The 16,879-nt window shown below is 43.3% G+C and overlaps 1 protein-coding gene across 3 annotated transcripts in view; it reads right to left on the reverse strand.

Annotated features, from left to right (window-relative positions):
• Positions 1–16,879, reverse strand: part of LOC123501679 — a 58,875-nt gene that overhangs the window by 3,900 nt on the left and 38,096 nt on the right. Inside the window, exons 3-12 of one of the 3 annotated variants that reach the window (XM_045250654.1) lie at positions 10,243–10,722; positions 8,488–8,616; positions 6,019–6,154; positions 4,738–5,094; positions 4,541–4,618; positions 2,952–3,094; positions 2,718–2,835; positions 2,378–2,546; positions 2,044–2,280; positions 1,032–1,085 (exon numbers count right to left, since the gene is read on the reverse strand). In XM_045250654.1, coding sequence (XP_045106589.1) covers positions 1,032–1,085; positions 2,044–2,280; positions 2,378–2,546; positions 2,718–2,835; positions 2,952–3,094; positions 4,541–4,618; positions 4,738–5,094; positions 6,019–6,154; positions 8,488–8,616; positions 10,243–10,722 — 1,901 coding nt within the window. The remainder of the gene's footprint in view (positions 1–1,031; positions 1,086–2,043; positions 2,281–2,377; positions 2,547–2,717; positions 2,836–2,951; positions 3,095–4,540; positions 4,619–4,737; positions 5,095–6,018; positions 6,155–8,487; positions 8,617–10,242; positions 10,723–16,879) is intronic. The other 2 variants (XM_045250656.1, XM_045250655.1) reach the window with 2 other exon arrangements.

The following is a 16,879-nucleotide window of genomic DNA, read 5'->3' on the forward strand; positions in this document are numbered from 1 at the left end:
CCTGCTGATCTCACTCCTACACCCACCCTCTACACACAGTGTGCCACAAATGACACAAATCTATCTGACCAGAAAGCCTTCTTCATTATAGGATTACTATTTCTCCTAAAAAGAATAGGTTTAAAATCCCATTCTATGTATCACAATATATGCAATGAGGTAGTTTTGGTGTTAACATTGTGTACTACCAGTACAATTGTTAATAAAGTTTGCAGTTAAAACATTTCAAGGATAACATAAATCATTCAGACCTACAGAGTAAGAATCTGTTTTCACAGTGAATTCTGAAAGTAAGTATTAAAAACATCATAACTAATCTATAGTAGTATTAGAAACATCCACATAACAACACTGTACAAGTCCATTCCACCAGTTAATGTGTACTCCTCATCGTGTCATGCAACAAAATGATGTGATCATCTACTACACGACTCAGGACAATTATTCTAACACACGGAGCATTTCCTTGTAAACAGCAAGAGAGTTAACATCTATGGCGAAGGGACATCTTGCTCACTATAAGTAAATTCTAGATTGCGTTATAATTAGATTATCATGTAAAGATAAATATACAATTACCACCAACATCACAACAGCAAGAACATGGGAGTGGAATGTGCTCTGAAATATGTTGCTGTGGGTGGGTGGTGGTGGTGGTGGTGGTGGTGACCTGAGGACATCACAGAGAGGAGGAGACAAAGAACTGGGTAACATGTGGGGAATGTGCAATTGTCAAACCTGCCGAGAGACACCAGAGAAAGCAAAGTGACAAGGAACTGCTCTGGCACGATGACAACCTGCAAATGCACATGTAGGAAACGGAATCAAGACACGGACTCTGGAAACAACAGGGTTTGTTTGAGTGGCAGACTCAAGCCAGACAGGACGAGACATTGTGGCAAGGGGGAGCATAGTCATGCACTGGCAAGACCAACACAGTAAGCTGGAGATGCTGAGAAAGACATGTGATGGAGGGTCAGGCAGCACAAGTGACTACAAACCAGGCACTAGTGAGAAAATACCTGACATACCTGACTCCACTTCCCGTTTAGCAAGTGCTGGAGAAGGTTCATACAAACAGCAATCTGCAAGAGGATGTTACGTTCTGAACTTCCTCAAAAACTGGCCTCAGTGAGCTTCTGGGCAGTGAACTTTCTCCCATGACTCATGACTGAGGTTATATACAGGGTGAAGAAAGGACGCTCCAAACACATGCATAAAAAGACCATTACATATCCCAGGATGTGAGGAGAGCCAAGCTAGCAAACAAGAGGAGAGGTCTTGGGTTCTGGGAATGCAGAGTGCAAAGGTACAGCTGCAAATAAGGCAAAAGGTATCTCCAGGTTGGCACACACCACAGGAACCTTGGAAGTCTGATGGTTATGTTCTGATTATTTAAGGTCAAGCACAGATAGACATTCAAAGTCCTTCAATCTTAGGCTCATTCACAAGTCCTTTGTTTGGTCCTAGGGACTTTTAAAATTTAAGACCATAGAGATGATTTATATTATTCACAATTTTTTTTTATCATTAATGGTGCAAAAATCTTTATCACAAGAATCATGAAAACATTTATGAAACATCCAAATGATTTCCACAGAAAAACATGATAAGACTACATATTTTAGACAATCAGAGCACAAATTCATACATGAGCAAGTTAATTCAGCTTGTGCTACATACTGATTGATTTTGGCATCTGTTTTGTCAAAGCCACAATGACATTCCAAGCACCTGAACCTCACACATATTACTACCAAGAGAGCAAGTAATGTTTTTAGCCCAGCACCAAATGGGTTTAAGGAATGTGTTGAAGATAAATGATGATTATGTGATGCATCACAACCAAAGCAACCAACCCACATCTACATCACCTCTGATTTAAGGAAGTTTTGCTGTTTGTCTGAATTCTCTTGTTGAAACCAGTGTTAAAAAGTGTTTCCTGTTACTCATGTGGCCCCTAAAGCTGTATATAGTAAAAAATCATAAATATGTTTTTATGTGTAGAAAAAGTGTCTCTATCAAACAAATGACAAAATTCACCCGAATCTTGTGATGGCTTCCTGGCACTGAAGTTGTAGCCTCGCAGAGGAAGCCCCTCACACTCGGTGAGCTGCAGGAGTGGAGGCAGAGGAGTCAAGGTGCCTGATATGGTCTTGATAGGAACTGGGTTGCACCCTTTGTTGAGGGTGTTTGCAGCAAGTATCTCCTGCTGCTGCTGCTGCTGCTGCTGCTCATCACTGTCCCGTTGACGAAGAGATGAGAAATCCAGGACACTTCCTGCACAACAAAGAAATGTTGTTGATGACACAGAACATTTAATATAAGCATTCTCTCTAACAACAAAATAAAACTTCAAAAGTAAAGAGTAACTCACCTGTGTTAGAGTTAAGGGTGGAGGCGTGGCGGTGGCAGCTCCTCCTGCGTGCCCGACTGCTGCTGGGACACACGCACGCCAGCACCTCCTTCCTGATACTGCGGTTGTAAAGGCCATACACGATGGGATAGAACACACTGGCAGTAAACAGGAGCAGTGTGGAGGTGACCTGTGGGGGTATGGATTGATTAGACTGTTGAGCTAATTACACAACAGATTGGTTGCTGAAAAGACGCACATTAGTTCAACACCTGACTAAATAATTCAAACAACTGGCTGAATGCTGATTGAATAGCTATATCAACTATTGAATTACAATACAAGCCATGCAGTGACTCACAGTGGCCCAGTGAGGAATGAGATCAGTGCGCTGTGGCCCCAACACTGCCTCCACCACTGCCAGGGCTGTGTAGGGTGCCCAGGAGAACACGTGTGTTCCAACCACCACACACACAGTCCTGCAGCAACGCCACCACCACCACAAGAGTGATTAATGAGATAGACATTATTCATAAATTTGATGACAAATAGGTCAATCAACACACAAGAGAGAGAGAAAACCATCATGCTGTACCTGAAGCCTTTGGCAGGTGACGCCTCCCAGCTCCAGGAGGGCTTGCGGCCACCAATGCTCAGCTTCTTCCTGATGGTGGAAGGCCGCATGGAGATGTTGCTCTGTGCCCGGCGGAGGCATGGCCGCACCAGCTGAGACCGCTGCTGCTGGCACAAGGAGGAGCATTAGCAGTAATATCAGTGATCTCCTGCAGCTAAGCATAACAATCTTGGGATGAAAATACACTATACTGTAAGCAGAAAAGATGGAAAGGAAACACAAATCAAAGCAAGAGTACATCCACACATCCCCTGACATTGTGGGTAGACTTCTTCAGGATGAAGCGATCTACAGTAAAACATTAGAGAATATGGTACTCTTGGTTCAGATTGAGCTTCCCTTCTGCTTTCCCTGCTGGTGTATCTCATCTCAGGCACAGTGCATTAAACATAATCTCTTGCATAAGCCAAAAGGCACAGCTTGCCAAGTAAAAGAACAGCAGGCCATTATTTTCAGTTAATGCAGCAGACAGCAACATAAACATAACTGTGCTTATACCAACAGTCTCTGAGAAAAGTGAGACATTAAAGAGGCCACTACACACACATTAGGATTACGACACAAAATTGCAGCTTTCACTACAGCATTCCAGGACAAGCAGAGCAAGCTGCAGCACTCACTCACACCAAGGCAACAAGGCAAAGGGGACAAAACACCACTGGCAAGATACATCTCACTTATGCTGCATCAAATATCTACAACTGCATGAATGTGAAGGATCTCTAAACTACACTTTACTATGCTGGCCAAATACTTCAAGCACTAATGGAAGAGCTATCCATCAGAGTTGTACTGAATCTTTTTCCCCGGTGTTCAAAAAAGTTGTAATATGTCATCAATTTTTCATTTGTTTATTTATGCATTCTTTTTGCAAGATGGTTCCAATGCTTGAAAAATCATGTTGCTAGTAATGACAATCATTGTATCCTGTGGTCAAATAATCCTGTAAGTGGTTGGCAGAGAGAAAAGAATAAAGAAACCACTTTTCCATTTAAGAGTGTAGTATGCATCCAGTATAGGTTAAGTGAAAACATGTTACTAGTCCTGCACTGACCTAGAAGACAAGATTTTATCATCTTAAAAGATAAGCAACAAGTGTCAATCATCAATAGACTCAGTAAAGGTATAAATGTAATCCTTTCAATTCCTCTCATAGTTCCTGCATCCAACAAATACTTCATTTTCTTACAAAATGGATAATAAAACTTTACATCAGATTACTGAGCCGAGGATTCACCACACCATCATCACTACCATCAATCAATATCATTGCTGTCTCTACAATGAACAGCAAGAGTTCACACACACTCCTTCTTCTTCATCTAAACATCCAAGTATCATTTCCACACAAGGCTGGTTGAGAGCACAGCACAGAAAGTCCTCAGCCAACAAACACTAATCACTTACTACTATCAGCATGAATCACACTGCAGCAGATTAGTTCACAGTAAAACAAGAGTAACACAGGAACAAATGCATCACAAACAACAACAACAATAACAACAAGAGAAAGAGCTGTTCAAGCTACTGACATTCCCTTCCTGACTCACTTGACTGAACGACAGTGAACGGCCACATTCTGCCAGCCTCCTTTTTGGCACCAGAGTGGCACCACCGACCTCAGTGACCTGCAAGAAGTGGCACCCTCACCACTTGTACTCACACACACAAACAGACACATACACACACACACACACAGACAAACACATCCAAACACAGACACACACACAAACAGACAGTCACTCACCCTATTTACTCCATTTACGCTGCGGCTTCGGTTAGGAATTACTGGGCCTCCCTTGGGAACCTCCAGACCAGACACCAGCAGAGTGGGGACTGGCAAGGATGGGGCATCTGGGCCACTCCCTGGGACCTTCTGCCCTGTGTCTGGACCCCTCCCATTCCCCACCACATGCCCATTTGCCCTGGGGAGGCTCAGTTCGTGTGGCAGTGTGGTGCCATTTCCTGGGGGTACTTCCAGGCTGGTGCTGCTGGGTGGTGCCGGGACCTCCACACACACAGAAGAGGCGTCTGGGGTGATGGTGGACCCCCTGGAGCCCAACACAGTGCCAACGTGTATACGACGGCATTTGTTTCTTGCAACCTGTAAAAGGGATAAAAAGATTGTAAAATACAGACAACATATGCATAATACACAGTCATGTCCCCTGTGATAAGGCAAAACAGGCTGACTTCACAAGTGCTACACATGGCAGGCCCACAGGAACACCACCACTGTATTTCTTTGTGTGGTAAAAGAAACCATGCATGTTAATGGGATGGAAGGTCAGTGGGTCCATCTCTTTACTTTCATTCTTGCCATCTAAAGGGAATGTCATTTGATACATTAATAGAAAAATCATTACAGCTTTAAGAGGATTAGCAAAATTATCTAATTCCTATAAAATAAAGTAGATACAGTTGGATCCCTACTTGATGAAGCAGTTTTCCTATTTATATATCTAACAAAAGTGACATATATATCATACGCATTTTATTAATCTGTAGCTATCTGTACCTTATTAATTGAAACAGACAAAAAATTAACTTCTTCCAACAATTGTTCATCTTTCTATCTTCCACATCCTAACACCTGCATTCACAACACAGCCCCCTCCTTTCAGACCCCACACTGTGCTGCCGTCACAAAGCCTTACTGCCTCTCCATGACACTCACTGAATTACCCAACAAGGACAAGTCTCTTAATCTTCTTTCCTTATGCACCTCCCTCCTCTAAATTTTTGGTTTCCAGATCTGTTCCCTTGTGACCAATCTTCCTCCACAGACCACACTTCTTTTCATTTTACCAAACGTCTTTTTTCAAGCATTAGTTAGACATTCCTTTCTTTCTCTCTCTTTAATCCCTTCCCCAAACCTCTTTTCAACATTATACCTTAGCAAATTTTCCTCTCTTTCCTCCCTTTCTATTCTACCTTTCAAAAATCCTGCCCCAACACTGCCCTTCACCAAACCTGACCCAGCTTCCCTCCCTTCCTACCCACACTGCATGTCTGCTCTCTCACCAACCTGCAGAATGAAGTAGTAGCAGATGAGCATGATGACAATGGGCACAACAAACACACTCAGTACCCAGATGCTTGTGTAGGAAGGGGAGCTGTCCCACGCTACTCCACACCGCCCCTCTGGCCCATGGTGTTCATACCTGCAGCACAAGACGTGAATGACTGATGGATCTCGACTGACTGATAAAATAGCACCACCACAACAGTGTCATATACAGATTGGAAGAACAGAACATGAATAACACTAAAAAATGGTACAATTCCTGCTGCAACAATAACTATTATAATTTCTACTGTAGTGGTCAGAAATACGAGAACAAAGGCCCTAACGTGACCTAGGAACTTAATCATTGTGGTTTTAATGTCCAAGGTGCTCTCTCTCTCTCTCTCTCTCTCTCACACACCACAGAGAGAGAGAGAGAGAGAGAGAGAGAGAGAGAGAGAGAGAGAGAGAGAGAGAGAGAGAGAGAGAGAGAGAGAGAGAGAGGCACCTTGGACATTAAAACCACAATGATTAAGTTCTCTGGTAAGAGAGAGAGAGAGAGAGAGAGAGAGAGAGAGAGAGAGAGAGAGAGAGAGAGAGAGAGAGAGAGAGAGAGAGAGAGAGAGAGAGAGAGAGAGAGAGAGAGAGAGAGAGAGAGGTAGGTGTGTGTGTGTGTGTGTGTGTGTGTGTGTGTGTGTGTGTGTGTGTGTGTGTGTGTGTGTGTGTGTGTGTGTGTGTGTGTGTGTGTGTGTGTGTGTGTTACAAATCCCAGACTAGTTATGGCATGCAGTCCTTTCATGGATGTGAAAACTCTACCAATCGCTCCTTAATCTAATCCTTCCCATGAGTCTGGCAGGCACACTCTGTCACCCCCTCCCTCATCCTTTATCCCGGAGAGAGAGAGAGAGAGAGAGAGAGAGAGAGAGAGAGAGAGAGAGAGAGAGAGAGAGAGAGAGAGAGAGAGAGAGAGAGAGAGAGAGAGAGAGAGAGAGAGAGAGAGTAAAAAGAAAAAATATGAAAAGAAAAAAAAAATCATGGTATCCTAATCCATCCATCTGACTCAGCAAAGAAAGGATAAAAGAGAAGGTTGAAGAAAAAGAGGAAAAGAAATAAAATTGACAGAAGATAAAGTGTGTGTGTGTGTGTGTGTGTGTGTGTGTGTGTGTGTGTGTGTGTGTGTGTGTGTGTGTGTGTGTGTGTGTGTGTGTGTGTGTGTGTGTGTTTGTATTTCTAACCTTGCTCAATTCATGTGTGAAGAAAGCATAATAAAAAGAAGAGAAAGACAGGCAGAGAGAGAGAGAGAGAGAGAGAGAGAGAGAGAGAGAGAGAGAGAGAGAGAGAGAGAGAGAGAGAGAGAGAGAGAGAGAGAGAGAGAGAGAGATGAAGTGTAAGGTAGGACAACAAAGGAAGGGAGGAGAATAAAAAGAAAGATAATAAGTGGCTAGACAAGACAAGATACGAAGGGTGGAAAGGAGAGGAAATGAGAGGAGGAAAAGAAAAAAGTAAAAGATGAGAGGAGGAAAGCAAAGAACAAGGAAGTGAAGAATAGAAATATAAAAAAAACAGCAATCAGATGAGATAGAATGAGAGAAGATAAACAGAAGATAAAAGAAAAGAGGAGAGGGAGAGAGAAAGAGACTTAAGTAACAAACATAAGTAAATATTGATGCCCATCCCAGGAACAAGGGCAGGGAAGAGCTTTGCAGGAAAGGACTGGACAGGGAAGGGCTGGGCAGGGCTGAAAGGATGACAAATGAGGACACAATTCAACATAACAAACAGGAAGGGTGGGGAGGGGACACAGAAAGGAAAGGAAGAAGAAAGCAAGGGGATGATAAAAGAAAGGAACTGTAAATGAGAAGAGAAGATAGAATAAGAAATATACACAAAAGAAAATTAATAAAAAAGCAGAGAGAGAGAGAGAGAGAGAGAGAGAGAGAGAGAGAGAGAGAGAGAGAGAGAGAGAGAGAGAGAGAGAGAGAGAGAGAGAGAGAGAGAGAGATGGAAAAAACAAGATAAGGGAATAAGAACTAGCAAAATAAAAGACAGGACTGTGAAGGAAAAGAAAAAAGGAGTAAGGGATAATACATGCTAAGAGAGAGAGAGAGAGAGAGAGAGAGAGAGAGAGAGAGAGAGAGAGAGAGAGAGAGAGAGAGAGAGAGAGAGAGAGAGAGAGAGAGAGAGAGAGAGAGCAACAAATTCACCTTAACAAGAGAATAAAAAGGTAATAGAACATACTTAAAGATACCAAAAGAAAGCGAAAGAATTGAGAAAGAATGAAGGCACGAAGGAGAGAAGAGAATGAAATTATTGAACAGTGAAAGAAGAGAAGGAAAAACACAGCTAAAAGAAAACCGATGAAAAGAGAGGAAGAGAAAGAGAAAGAAGAAAAAGAAAGAAGTGGAGAGAGAAAGTAATGAAATAATCTGAAGTGAGGAAGAGGAAGGAAGAGAGTGAGTGAGTGAGCAAGTGAGTGAGTGAGTGACTAACCTTGCCCATCCCAGCAGTGGAGGCAGGGCGGTGAGGGTGGCCTGGACCCAACACCAGGCCAGCAGCACCAGACACCTGTTCCCGGTCACCGTCACACCGTACACCATGGGCCGCACTATAGCCAGGTACCTGCAACATGGTGGTGGTGGTGGTGAGCTATGTGGTGATAGTGGTATGTGCTGGTGGTGATGAGATGTGGTGGTATGTGGTGAGGTATGATGATGGTGGTGGTGGTGGTGGTGGGAACTATGAGGGAGTGGAAGTGGCTGAAGTAGTGAAGCTAATGAAAGAAATTGAGATCATTAACTCATTAACAAATACAATTTAGCTCATTAATTACCTAACAATGCAGAAAATAAACAACAAAACCAACAAACTTCACCAACTTATTAACACACACACACACACACACACACACACACAAACACACCTTTACCTGTACAAGACTATCACCTGGCGTAGCTAAGAGGTGACCTTGCCACACCCCCATCCCTAACTGGTATCCTAACTCCTACTACTACTCCCACCCCTTCCTTGCCTCAACCCTCCTCCTCCTCACCTTAAACGGTACATCTCTCTCTCTCTCTCTCTCTCTCTCTCTCTCTCTCTCTCTCTCTCTCTCTGGATTACAATAAAAAGAGATTTATAAGCATATAATAATAATAATAATAATAATAATAATAATAATAATAATAATAATAATAATAAACTTCCTACATGCATAATCAGAATGCATTATTTAAACATCTAAATGAAAAAATAACACTAGAACTTAACAATGAACAAATAATAATAATAATAATAATAATAATAATAATAATAATAATAATAATAATAATAATAATGGCTAATGCAGCTGTTTACCAATAACAAATGAGGATATGAATAATTCCCTCGTTTATTAGCATGATGACCGAGAGAGAGAGAGAGAGAGAGAGAGACCCATTCCTTCCTTCCCATTCTCCACCCAAACAATAAGCATACAACCATAACTCAATACTACGGCCATGAAAAGATAATCAAGCGCGGGAGTGAGTGAACAGCAAGGGCGGGAGGACAGGAAAGATGCACCGGGAAGTCAGGAGTGGGTAGAGACGTGTTGGCGGGAAGAGCTGGCTGCCCTTTTTTTTTTTTTTTTTTGGGGGGGAGGGGGGTAGTGGGGAGAGCATTCTTTTTTTGTGTGTGATACGCTTGTCTGGAGGTCCTGTTGAAGGTGCTACGTCACAGCCCAGTATAGTGTGTGTGTGTGTGTGTGTTGAAAGTTGGGAGAAAAAAATGGTAAACTAAACACACTCGCTCTAACTTGCATCATAATTACTACTTACTTACAATGCGATCTATTCAACGTGAAAAGAATCTCTCTCTCTCTCTCTCTCTCTCTCTCTCCACAGCACATAACCACTCCGCCACCATTTGTACCCTTCCCGACACACACAATAGAAGCCGAAGATTAGCTACACCGCTTTTGTAATCACGTCTTTCATACAGTAGGCATTATACTCTCCTCTATTACAACAGTTAGTGCACAGAAGTGAAACTAAATGTACTGAGAACCTGTTGGAATATCTCTCTCTCTCTCTCTCTCTCTGGGGCTGAAGAAATAGCCTAACTTCCTAATTTCCAAACGCTATTTAAACTTACGCAAAATATGACGCTTACTTTTTAAAATGGTCTAGGTATACACAATGAAGGAGTTACCAGTGAAAGTAATTAACTGAATTAATCTAAGCATGTTATTAACCCATCTCTCCTCACCGGTCTAGGGCAATGATAGCCACAGTGATAGCGGAGGCAGCAGTGACAAGATTTGCAAGGAAGGCGGCTCCCTGGCACAAGGCGGCAGACCCTACACCTCCACCGCCACCCCAGGCAGACCCCACTCTATCCTGAACCGCCGTCTCCTCCTCCTCCTCCAGGCCTCTTGTGGCGTTATCAGGACCCATCCACGACTCCGCCAGGTCCTGTTCCCCTTCCAGTGACTCCCAGACGGGCTGTGGATCAACATCATGACTGGTGACTTCCTCTGGCGCCACACTCCGCTCCAGTCTCAAAGCGGAGACACCTTGTTCAGTAGCATTCGCAAGGGAAGAGTTCTGAGAGGCGAGGACTAGGAAGGTAGTGCGTGGTGGTGAGTTGGGGTCATGGTAAGGCGGCCCCAGCACCACAGAAGCCACCAAGACGGGCAGCACCACTAGCGTCAGTAGAAGGTTGCTTGCTGTGAGGCTCAGCACCAGTCTGCGGGAGATAAACAAATTGTGCGTGTGAGAGATGCGCGCTGGACGAGGAAGTGTGAGTTGGTGTGAGTCTTGAGTCAGAGAGGGAGGGAGGGAGGGATGGTGATGGTGGTGGTAAAGGTGATGTTATTAGGAATAGGTACATGATGCCAAGTGATTAGAGAGGTGGTGGTAGTGGTGGTGGAGAGATAAGGGAGGACTGGTAGGTAGGTAATATAAGGAAGACTGGTCCATAAAAACGTGTAAAAAATCGTAAGGTAGCACATAAAAAAGTGGTAAAAAAAGTGGTCCTATATCTCACTTCTCTTTTTTTTCCCACCTTCGTTCTTCCTTATCGTCCTCCTTGACAAAAAAGTAATGACGATTATGCGAGTAATGAATACTAAGAGAGATAAATATACGCACATAATTATGCATTCACACAAAAGGAAAGGCACGCAGACCAACGGGAAAGAAAAAATAAATAAAAATACGTAGCTAGTAGTAGTAGTAGTAGTAGTAGTAGTACTAGTAGTAGTACTAGTAGTAGTAGTAGTAGTAGTAGTAGTAGTAGTAGTAGTAGTAGTAGTCAACGTCAACGTCAACGTCAACATCAACAACAACAACAGCCAAGCCTAGCAGTCAACTAACACCCCACGCAAGGCACATGGCACGCTCGGGCAAGCAAGAAGGCTGACAGATGGAGCGCTGGCCTGACCCCCTGCAACACACTCAGTAAGAAGAAAAGCACTACACACTGAGAACATCATTAAATACGCAGGAAACACACTACAGGCAACGGATTATTGTTTCGGCGAATCGAGTGTTTGAAATACTACTAAGTTGTAAATGTTATTGGGGATTTGCTTTCCTTGATTTTTTTATTTTTCTATTTTAATGTTATAGTGATAAAATAATATTTTGCATCGTTAGAAGGCTAAACACGCACTAAAACTTGACCAATCATCTACGTGTGACTTGAAAAATAATCCCTATGTATAAGGTGTTTAAGAATACGATTTTTGCTGATATTCTCTCTCTCTCTCTCTCTCTCTCTCTCTCTCTCTCTCTCTCTCTCTCTGGCACATTCCTTTCCAGCAGTTTTTGTACACTCTCCTTTCGTCCTTGCCCGGGCCTTCTATCTCGTTTATCACTCATGCACTCCCTCTCTTTCCGCCCTATCGCGCTTCATTAACTCACACTGTCTTCCTATATTTGGCTACAGGAGGAGGCTGCACGATACCCGCTAGTCCCCGTTGCAAAGATGAGCAGGAAACACAACGACAGATGATAAAAATTTGATAAACACTAACTGACCGTGTGATAACTGCAATAAAAACAAATGTACGCTGGATTTTGTCCTTTATATATGCAAGCAGGAAATACAGCAGGCGATGAGACATTCCGACAGACGCTTATTGAATGAATGAGTGACGGGTTGACTGAGTGGTGTGATGCAGCGAGCCAGGGACGCCACGAATCCGTTCATATTAGCGAGGACCTTGATAAGTCTCCATCCGAAGACCAAATGTTGATCCATAATGTTGCGCCTCCTTCAGTTAATCCTCCTGCTGGTCTGACGCGAGATATGCTGGAGGAATGTGTGTGTGTGTGTGTGTGTGTGTGTGTGTGTGTGTGTGTGTGTGTGTGTGTGTGTGTGTGTGTCCCTGGGGATGTCGTACCCTAGACAGTCCGTGTACCAGTTAAAAGGGAAGTTATATATAGTTGTTGGTTTTGTTGATTTGAGAGCTGGACGAAAGAGACAATTAGATGCAGTTATACGTAATACACTTTTTTTCATCTTTTTTCCTTGTGTTCCTGTTTATCTTTTGGTCTTGCTTACTTTTGTTAATATGGGCTTTATCTCTTAACTCCTACATCATCATATCTCTCTCTCTCTCTCTCTCTCTCTCTCTCACACACACACACACACACACACACACACACACACACACACACGTCTCACTCCACACCAGGAAGTAGGCTAGTAGTAAGTAAAGTGGTCGTACAGGCAGGCGGGTAGACACAGACAGACATACCCCTTCCCCTTCCTCCCTGCCACCTCCTTCCCCGCCACAATAACAACACACGGCGATTTGAATCAAGACAAGAGACAATCACTGCGCGCACCAAACACGAAGATCAAGGAACCTCAATAAACACATTCCTATGCACACGCCACACCTGCATGCCTCGCGCTCACACCTGCTCCTCCTCCTCCTCTTCTTCCTCCTCCTACTCCTTAACCTCCTTCACTTCTTTCTGCTCTTATTACTCCGTGCTTTCTTTGTTTTGCTTTGCTTCGTTTCTTGTTCTTTAATATTTTCCTCCTCCTCCTCCTCCTCCTCCTCCTCCTCTTCCTTCATCTTCTTCATTATCCTCTCTTCCTCCGTGCTTTGTTTTCGTCGTTTTGGATTTGCTTTGCCTTTTGTTCTTATTCGATCTTTTGTTGTTATTCTTCATTAACATCTTCTTTCGTGCTCTCTTCCTTTCGATTAAACAAATTTCTTCTTCTTCTTCTTCTTTTCTCCTTCTTTATCCTCTTACTCCCTTACTTCTTCCGCTATTCAAGTTATTTTTTTCTCTCTCTTTTGATTTTTCTTTTTCTCTTCTCCCTCTCCTTCTCCTCCTCTTCCATTTCCCTTTTTCTTTCTTCTCTCCTTCTATATTATGTTGTTCCCATTCAAGACGTTTCATCCATCATTATTCCTTCTAAATCTCTCTCTCTCTCTCTCTCTCTCTCTCTCTCTCTCTCTCTCTCTGTCTCTCTCTCTGTTATATTTTTCCACTTATTCTACTTTCTTCGTCTTTCTCTATTTTGTCTCCTTTCGTTACAATACCTTCTTCTTCTTCTTCTTCCTTCTCCTTCTCCTTCTCCTTCTCCTCCTCCTCCTCCTCCTCCTCTCAAGCCAACACAGACAGGCCTTCGAAGCTCACAGCCACAGCCTCGCCACGTAACCAACATAAACTAAAAGAGAGAGAGAGAGAGAGAGAGAGAGAGAGAGAGAGAGAGAGAGACGCCATCCCCCCTCTCCCCCCCCAAGTAAGCTCCCGCACCTTCAGTTTAAGTTTTGGTTACGTAAAAAGACAGGAGGCTCAGACACTGACGGTAGGAGGCGCTGGTAGTGGTGGTGGTGGTGGTGATGAAAGATGGAGTTTAGTGGGAAAAAAGCAAGAAAAGAGGTAGCTAGCTGAACAGAGGACGAAGTGCCTTAATGAGGAGGAGGAATACAAAGGAATACAAAGGAAGACAAATAGCAACAGACCCTTAGGTCCTTACTAGGCTGTTTGTGGAGACTATCTACTAACTACCAGTGGTAGAGACAGGACAGCAAAGCAGAAGGCTCCTCCCCATCCACCCTTCCCTCCAGCCGAGGCTGGCAGGAAAAAGACAAAGCCATGTGAGGAGGAGGAGGAGGAGGAGGAGGAGGAGGAGGAGAAGAAGGAGGAGGAGAAGGAAGAGGAGGACTGAAGGAAAGAAAAAAATGAAGATAACGATGGAGAAGAGAAGGAGAAGGAAGGGGAAAAGGGAGGAATGAAAGAAAAATAATAGAAACAACGAAGAAGAAAATGAGATGGCGGAGGATAAGACGAAAATATGGAGGAGGAATGGAGAAGGAAGGAAAACAAAATTAAGAAAAGAACGTAGGCAAAAATGACGAAAGAGGAGAAGAAGAAGAAGAAAAAAAAAAAAAGACGAGGAGGTTGCGGATAAGAAGAAAAAGAAGAACAAGAGGAGGAGATGAAGGTCCCAACAGAAGTGAGAAAAAGAAAACACAAAGGAAAACACGAAAGAGGAGGATAAGGAGGCAGAAGAAAATAGGAAACTGATGATGGAAGAGGAGGAGGAGGAATAAGAAAAAAAGTAGGAAGATAAGGAGAAGCAGGAGAAAGACGATGAGTAGGAGGAGACGATTAACACAACAAGACGGGAAAGAAGAAGAAGCAGAAGCAGAAGAAGAAGAAGAAGAAGAAGAAGAAGAAGAAGAAGAAGAAGAAGAAGAAGAAGAAGAAGAAGAAAAAGAAGAAGGAAGAAAGAGTGAAACACATTGAGAAGGCCGCTGCCCTGAGGAGGAATTAAAAGACCTTGACGAGGAAGAATAGAAGAAAAAAACGAAAATGAGAGAAAAAAAAGAAAGAAAAAAAATCCTTAACAAAATGACACTATGGTGTGAAGAGGAGGCGCAGGAAGAGGAGGACGAGGGTAAGGGAGTAAGCAAGACAAGGGAAGGTGGGGGATGCATAAATAGCGAGTGACGGTGTGTGTGTGTGTGTGTGTGTGTGTGTGTGTGTGTGTGTGTGTGTGTGTGTGTAAGAGACAGAGACGTGCGACATGCCTTTATTTACCCTTCAGGAGGACAGAGACATGAACAGATAGAGAGAGAGAGAGAGAGAGAGAGAGAGAGAGAGAGAGAGAGAGAGAGAGAGAGAGAGAGAGAGAATAAAGGCAAGTTGGGAAGAAGAGAAGAAAGAGGAGGTGAGAAAGGAGAGATAATGGGAATAGATAAAATTAACTCCGCGTGGGTGATGTGTGAGAGAGAGAGAGAGAGAGAGAGAGAGAGAGAGAGAGAGAGAGAGAGAATTTCAAACTTGAAAAATGGGAAAACCTGTAGTCGATAATGTATACAAAAATAACAAAATAGTAGTAATCTCTCTCTCTCTCTCTCTCTCTCTCTCTCTCTCTTGCACAACCTTACCTCTTCTTCTCGAGTATCATCTTATTGTGAGAGGTGGGAGAGAAGGAGGGAGAGAAAGAGAGAAAGAGAGAGAGAGAGAGAGAGAGAGAGAGAGAGAGAGAGAGAGAGAGGAGGAAAGCAGAGTGAGGTCATATTAGCAACTCCTCCAATTCCTCCTTCTCTTACTCCATTAATCCTCCTCCTTCTTCTTCTTTCTATTTTTTATTTTCTTCCCTCTCTTTCACATTCATCTCTCTCTCTCTCTCTCTCTCTCTCTCTCTCATCCTTAATCTTTCACATATTTCTCTTTTTTCTCTCCTTCCTCATACGCTTTTCCTCCTCCTCCTTCTCCTTCTCCTTCTCCTTCTTCTCCTCCTCCTCCTCCTCCTCCTCCTCCTGCTCCTCCTCCTTCTTGACAAAGATGTAAAAGTCACAGTCTTTTTTTGTCCCCGGTTATACATGAGGAAAGGCGTTCGCAGTATTGGTAGTAGTAGTAGTAGTAGTAGTAGTAGTAGTAGTAGTAGTAGTAGTAGTAGTAGTAGTAGCAGCAGTAGTAGTAGTAGTAGTAGTAGTAGTAGTAGTAGTAGTAGTAGTAGTAGTAGTAGTAGTAGTAGTAGTAGTAGTAGTGATAACAGTGGTAGTGATAATCGGGGTGGCAGTTGAAGTATTGTGGTTGTGGTGGTGATGGTGGTGGTAGTGGTGGTGATGGTGGTTCAGTTAAGAAGATAAAAGAGGATTTATAATTGTCGTGGTGGAAACATGGTAATTTATCACGAAGAGGAGGAGGAGGAGGAGGAGGAGGAGGAGGAGGAGGAGGAGGAGGAGGAGGAGGAGGAAAGGGGGAAGGGGCAATGCGTAAGAAAAGGAGGCAGTTAAGGAAAAGAAGAGTAAACATATTCGTCTTTGTATCTTTGAAAATAAGGGAGGAGGAGGAGGAGGAGGAGGAGGAGGAGGAGGAGGGGTGTTGTTGGAGGTATACAACTTCAGTATTGTCTGAAGGGCACACACACACACACACACACACACACACACACACACACACACACACACACACACACACACACTCCACCTCACTTAGGTATGCACAGAAAAAAAAAAAGCCGACACACACATACACACACACACACACACACACACACACACACACACACACACACACACACACATACTACTCCACTCTCGCATAAAATTTAGAAAACACGAAAATTTATGAAAAAGAAAAAAAAAAAAGAAAAATGATTATATAATTTCAACTGAGCCATTCCCGGAAGAGAGAGAGAGAGAGAGAGAGAGAGAGAGAGAGAGAGAGAGAGAGAGAGAGAGAGAGAGAGAGCGTGGGAAGAGACAAATGGAGGTGAAGATGAAAATGGGATGAAGAATCTGTGTGTGTGTGTGTGTGTGTGTGTGTGTGTGTGTGTGTGTGTGTGTGTGTGTGTGTGTGTGTGTGTGTGTGTGTGTGTAGTAGGTAGATGTTTATAGAGGAACAACATCTCTATTTCCTCC

The sequence above is a fragment of the Portunus trituberculatus genome, chromosome 9 (genome assembly GCF_017591435.1).
Source record: "Portunus trituberculatus isolate SZX2019 chromosome 9, ASM1759143v1, whole genome shotgun sequence".
NCBI classification, from domain to species: Eukaryota; Metazoa; Arthropoda; class Malacostraca; order Decapoda; family Portunidae; genus Portunus; species Portunus trituberculatus.